Source organism: Mya arenaria, chromosome 17 (genome assembly GCF_026914265.1).
Source record: "Mya arenaria isolate MELC-2E11 chromosome 17, ASM2691426v1".
In the NCBI taxonomy this organism is placed as follows: domain Eukaryota; kingdom Metazoa; phylum Mollusca; class Bivalvia; order Myida; family Myidae; genus Mya; species Mya arenaria.
The window spans coordinates 24288090-24294841 of NC_069138.1; the positions used below are offsets into that span (position 1 = coordinate 24288090).

The window sequence follows — 6752 nt, forward strand, 5'->3', positions numbered from 1 at the left end:
ACAGTGAACGAGAGAAATACATGATAGTGAACGAGAGACATACACGACAGTGAACGAGAGACATAAACGGCAGTTAACGAGAGACAAACACGACAATGAACGAGAGACATAAACGACAGTTAACAAGAGACATAAACGACAGTGAACGAGAGACATAAACGGAAGTGAACGAGAGACATAAACGACAGTGAACGAGAGACATACATGACAGTGAACGAGAGACATAAACGACAGTTAACGAGAGACATAAACGACAGTGAACGAGAGACATAAACGACAGTGAACGAGAGACATAAACGACAGTGAACGAGAGACATAAACGGCGGTGAACGAGAGACATTAACGGCAGTGAACGAGAGACATAAATGGCGGTGAACGAGAGACATAAACGCCAGTGAACGAGCGAAATAAACGACAGTGAACGAGAGACATAAACGACAGTGAACGAGAGACATACACGACAGTGAACGAGAGAAATAAACGACATTGAACGAGAGACATACACGACAGTGAACGAGAGATATAAACGAACGAGAGACATACAAGACAGTGAACGAGAGACATAAACGACAGTGAACGAGAGACATAAACGACAGTGATCGAGAGACATAATCGGCGGTGAACGAGAGACATAAACGGCAGTGAACGAGAGTCATAAACGCCGGTGAACGAGAGACATAAACGACAGTGAACGAGAGACATAAACGGCAGTGAACGAGAGACATAAACGCCAGTGAACGAGAGACATAAACGCCAGTGAACGAGAGACATACAAGACAGTGAACGAGAGACATAAACGACAGTGAACGAGAGACATAAACGACAGTGAACGAGAGACATAATCGGCGGTGAACGAGAGACATAAACGGCAGTGAACGAGAGACATAAACGCCGGTGAACGAGAGACATAAACGGCGGTGAACGAGAGACATAAACGACAGAGAACGAGAGACATAAACGGCGGTGAATGAGAGACATAAACGACAGTGAACGAGAGACATAAACGGCAGTGAACGAGAGTCATAAACGCCGGTGAACGAGAGACATAAACGACAGTGAACGAGAGACATAAACGGCAGTGAACGAGAGACATAAACGCCAGTGAACGAGAGACCTAAACGGCGGTGAACGAGAGACATACAAGACAGTGAACGAGAGACATACACGACAGTGAACGAGAGACATAAACGACAGTGAACGAGAGACATAATTGGCGGTGAACGAGAGACATAAACGGCAGTGAACGAGAGACATAAACGCCGGTGAACGAGAGACATAAACGGCGGTGAACGAGAGACATAAACGACAGTGAACGAGAGACATAAACGGCGGTGAATGAGAGACATAAACGACAGTGAATGAGAGACATAAACGGCGGTGATTGAGACATAAACGACAGTGAACGAGATACAAAACGGCAGTAAACGTGAGACATAAACGGCAGTGAACGAGAGACATAAACGACAGTGAACGAGAGACATACTTGGCAGTGTACGAGAGACATAAACGACAGTGAACGAGAGACATACACGACAGTGTACGAATGACATAAACGGCAGTGGACGAGAGACATAAACGGCAGTGAACGAGATACATAAACGACAGCGAACGAGAGACATTAACATGCAGACAACACAAACAGATCACACGTTGAAATGCCTTACGTATTAAATATGTTCAAATGAGATATGCCTGTGAGAAAAGTTTACTCGATTGAATATCATCTTTGCTCGGTGTAATTATTATATGGACTTTTTTTTCGATTTTGACCTGTGAGCAATGACTTTTTATACAACTATTATGTTACATTCACAGGCGATGACCCTTATGAAATTGCGTACTGTGTTCAAATTCCAGCGCGCTACCGCCACATCTATGACAACTTATGCATACCCGGTTTAACATTACCCTTTATGAGCTATGTTTGAAATTAGAAAATTACCCATTCTTTGGAATGGCCCAAATATCAATGAATACAAAAGTAAATTCACGGCTGATTGTGTGCACACAAATTTTACGCTCTCATGGATGTCTTAATTACATTTTCTAAAAATACAAAATCAAGGGTGTAATTTACATTTTCGTAGAGAAGCAACTAGAGGTGTTTTACTTTCTTTTTCTGAAAATATGAGTGTTAATCAATCCGGGTTCAGTATTGTGATACCCGAACGAAGAGCAAAATCTATGTTAAATATATTTCATTTTTGGAGGCTAATTTTTGTTTTCTTCCACAAAAGGATTAAAATAGAAAAAGACATTTCTACAAAGTATACATTCTGTCTGTAAAAGCGACTTGAATGGTACAATCTCGTTCTGCAAATATGTTCCCATCACGTGAGTTAAAAATCTTATTAAAATTAACATATGCTCTTTATTTTAAAACACGTATTCGAATTTGCAAGTTACTTGAAATACATGTACGTGTATGATAGAAATTTCAATTTCAATTTTATTTACATTTAGATATCTAAAAACAATTGAAAAGAAACTCGTGGCGGATAAATTTAATTACCACTACTACTACTATTACTACTACTGCTACTGCTACTGCTACCGCTACCACCACCACAACAACAACAACCACCACCAAAACCACAACCACCACCACTACCACCACCACTGCCACTACCACTGCAACAACCACACCACAACCACTGCCACAATTACTACCACTACCACTGCCACAAACACACCAAAATTTCTACCACTGCCACAACCACTGCCACTACCACTGTCACAACCACTGCAACTACCACTGTCACTACAACTGCTACAAGCACTGCCACATTCACACCATAAACACACCACAATCACTGCCACTACCAGTCACAACCACTGCCTAAACCACTGCCACTATAACATAACTGTCACTGCCACAACCACTTTCACAACCACACCACAACGACACAACTGCCACAACCAATCCACTACAAGTGCCACAACCACTTCACCTGCCACAACTACTGCCACAACCACACCAAAACCACCCAACTGCAACAACCACTACCACTGCCACTACCACCGCCACAACCACTGCCACAACCACACCAGAACAACTGCCACAACCACTGCCAAAACCTCACCACAATAACTGCCACAACCACTGTCTCAACCACTGCCACTAATACACTACTGCTACTACCACACCACACCAATGCCACAACCACACCACAATCACCACTGCCAAAACCAGTGCCACAGCCAAAGCCACAACCAATGGAACAACCATAACCACACCACAACCAATGCCACAACCACAACCACTGCCACAACCACTTCCACTGCCACACTACTACCACACCACAACCACTGCCACAACCACTGCAACAACCACTGCCACAACCACAGTCACTACCACTGCCACCACCACTGCCACAATTACTGCCAAAACCACTACCACTGCCACCATCTCACCACTACCACCACCACCACTGTCACAACCACACACCAACCACTGCCATAACCACTGCCACTACCACTGCCACTACCACTGCCACAACCTCTGCCATAACCACACCACTGCCACTGCCAATACCACAGCCACTGCCACTACCACAGCCACTGCCACAACCACTGCCACTTACAAACCACAACCACTGCCACAACCACACCACAACCAATATCACTGCCCCTACCACACCACATCCAATGCCACTTCCACACCACAACCACTGCCACTACCACTTCCACAGCCACTGCCACAGCCACCTCCACAGCCACAACCACTGCCACTACCACAACCACTGCCACAACCACTGCCACTACCACTGCCACAACCACTGCCACTTACAAACCACAACCACACTACAACCACTGCCACCACCAGCACCACTACTACTTATACTACTAATAATAATTCTACTACTTCTAAGAGGAGCACGCTGTCTAAATCTGTGTTGTGCGTTTCAAAATGGAAGCCCTGTTTTATGTTTTCAAATAACAAATACAAATGTGTATCTAGGTAAAATGTCATCGAATTTTATTTCAATAACCACTTTTATTTCCACCATCTTTGATATGCAATAACATAAAAAGACTTTATTTGAATATTTTATTACAATGAAGATAAAAAAAATGAATAAAGAATTCGTACGTAAATGTATCTTTAAAACGGAATGCCGTTAGGGCCATAGCCCGTGAAAATGTTGACCTGAAACCCGAAACTCGATAGTATGATGATGAAAACGCGAAATCCCGAAGCTACGATAACGATAACGCGACAGTACGATGATGCAAACGCGACAATACGTTGGTAAAAACATGATAGTACATCGTGTTATTATCATTGTACTGTCGTATTATAGCGTTTTCGTTATCGTACTGTCGGCGTCTCAATCATCGTCTTGTCGCGTTTTTGTTTTCGTAGTTTCGAAATTTTGCGTTTTTATCACCGTACCTTTTGACCGGTATCGCGTTTCAGATCCAACACATTCACAGGCGATGGCACTAACAGCATTCCATACTTTCACGGAATGAGTATCGACATTTCATTGTTCGTTAAATCAAGGAATGTCTTGGATCGGTTCGTATCCGCAAAAATAGCTTGGATACTGATGCGGACTCGGGGGAAGAAACCAATCTATATTTAACTTGATTTTTCTTAGCGTTCTGGCAGACGTTTGAAGAATAAACGTTGAATCTCGTTAGTTGAGACATGCCAGTATAATGCTGAATGCATTTTTAAAATCGTGCCTCATTGAATAAAACGACTACCATAAATAAGGTAATATTCCTTTGTAAAAATATCGGCTAAACAATATGATTAATTATGTCATAACCGCTATGAAATATCTACTTTTGGTATATGCTTTGGTACAAATTTAAACCTATTATAACATAACATTGAAACTTAGGGTAAATCTTTGATATAACAACGCACAATGTTTTCACTAAAACCGGGCCGTTGCCTTCCGTACCATTAATAAGTATTCAATGTTTCAATTTTTATGAAGTACCAAATTAGTGTATTGTTTCGATACAAACCTAAAAAGAATGCTGTTTTCACATGTGAACAAAAAGCAACAAACAAACGTATAACTTGATGTTTTACGCAAAAAATACACCAGAAAAAAAAACACTCAATAAACGATGTATTCTTATGCGAAATGTATTCTATAAACTTGATGAAGAAAATACGTAATTGCAGGGAGAAAAGAAGAAGGAGAAAAACAGCATCAACAACGACGACGACGGAAACAACAAGAAGAAGGAGAAGACCACCGACGACGGCGACAACAACAACAACAACTGGAAGATGAAAATCGACGACGACAAGAACGACAATCTCGTCGACATCAACAACGTGAAGCTGAAGAAGAAAGACGACGACGACACGCAGAAGATGATGAAGAAATAGACGAAGGAGATGAAGAACAATAAAAACGAATACCAAGGCGAAGACATAGCCCTTAAAAAGCTTCAAAGCTACGCACTCGGTCTGTCAACATCTTGCCGACTAATGCATATCATAACGCACTCAAAATAAATGTCATCATCATCATCATCATCATCATCATCATCTATGTACCCTTTACTAATTTGCAGAAATAGCAACAAAAATGTAAATGTTCGCATTCCAAAGTTGTGGATTGTTTTGCTCTGATGTTATTATAATGTTAATAATAATTTATAACGAACATAAAAGTGTTTTTCTTTTCTCTTGGAAATTTTAAACTTTCCATCGAATACTTTTGATAAATCCGGACTGATTACATATGTATCGAACAATTAATAACTGATTACTTCATAATGGTAAAACACTGGTCTGTTATATTGCTTGAGTTGAATAATAAATGCACCCATTGCCAGTTAACAAAACGTTTTTGATATCGGACAGTCGCGACTTTCGTGTTTTGAAAGTAACATGAACAAGTGTATTTTCGTTAAACATTTGTTTATTAAAGTTGCGCCATAGACCTAGTCTTAATCCATTGAATATACGTCATGTATTGAAGTGGCTATGAACACGACTGTTCAATTTCCTTTTGAAGGATATCAAACAAAGTTATCTTGTGTTTGTCATACATGAAACAGTTTAGGTAAGGCATATGAAATAGCAAAAAAACAAAAACGTTTTCGTCCTAATATTAAAGATAGCTTGTCAAAGTTTAACAATTAAATGCCAATACTCAACCACCCAACCTACTTAAATAACCAAGTTAGAAAACTGTATTTTGCAAATAATGGCCCTTTATGACTTAGAAATTCTGGTGAAAATTGTGCATGCAACCACATTCATGTTGATATCTCAGCAAATACATATTGTATTGCATTGAAATCTAATCTAATTTTACAGTGATCCATGTTTCGCCAAAACTTTTCAATCCATACACTAACACTGAAAAGCGGCGTAATAGTCGAGCGCACTGTCGTTGTGACAGCTCTTGTTAAATAAAAGATGTGTTTTTAAATTTACAATTAATATAAAGACAATGAAATAAATGAATGAATGAATACATGCTAAATATTGTTTGTTAACCTATTAAAAACTTTACAGATGCAAAGGGTGACATTTTATTTATGTTTTTCAATGAAATACTTGTATACTTATAAGCAAAGAGCTACATTTAAACGAATCGTCAGTTAAAATTGAAATTTGAAGGATGGTCCTTTTTACAATTGACAGTTCATTTCTAGCTGATAAAATCTTTTAAGTACTATTTCCGAAAATACAAGCAGTTTGCAAGGCAAAATTATGTAGTTTTTAGGAGTTATTTTTCAATTTTAAGGACGTTTCATCCACCAGCCTAAAT

General features: G+C 39.9%; 1 protein-coding gene across 1 annotated transcript; it reads left to right on the forward strand.

Annotated features, from left to right (window-relative positions):
• The first annotated feature begins 2083 nt into the window (after nucleotides 1–2083).
• Nucleotides 2084–5509, forward strand: LOC128224781 (troponin I-like). The gene is made up of 2 exons (XM_052934829.1): nucleotides 2084–2334; nucleotides 5147–5509. Exons 1-2 carry the CDS (start codon nucleotides 2298–2300, stop codon nucleotides 5377–5379), a joined length of 270 nt encoding a protein of 89 aa, XP_052790789.1. The 5' UTR covers nucleotides 2084–2297; the 3' UTR covers nucleotides 5380–5509.
• The last annotated feature ends 1243 nt before the right edge of the window (nucleotides 5510–6752 follow it).

What these genes read in the sequence shown, in the direction of transcription:
- LOC128224781 (XM_052934829.1), top strand. Translation starts at nt 2,298, where the DNA reads ATGGTACAATCTCGTTCTGCAAATATGTTCCCATCAC. An exon ending in TGCAAATATGTTCCCATCAC is followed by an intron (nt 2,335 to 5,146) that starts GTGAGTTAAAAA and finishes ACGTAATTGCAG; the next exon opens with GGAGAAAAGAAGAAGGAGAA.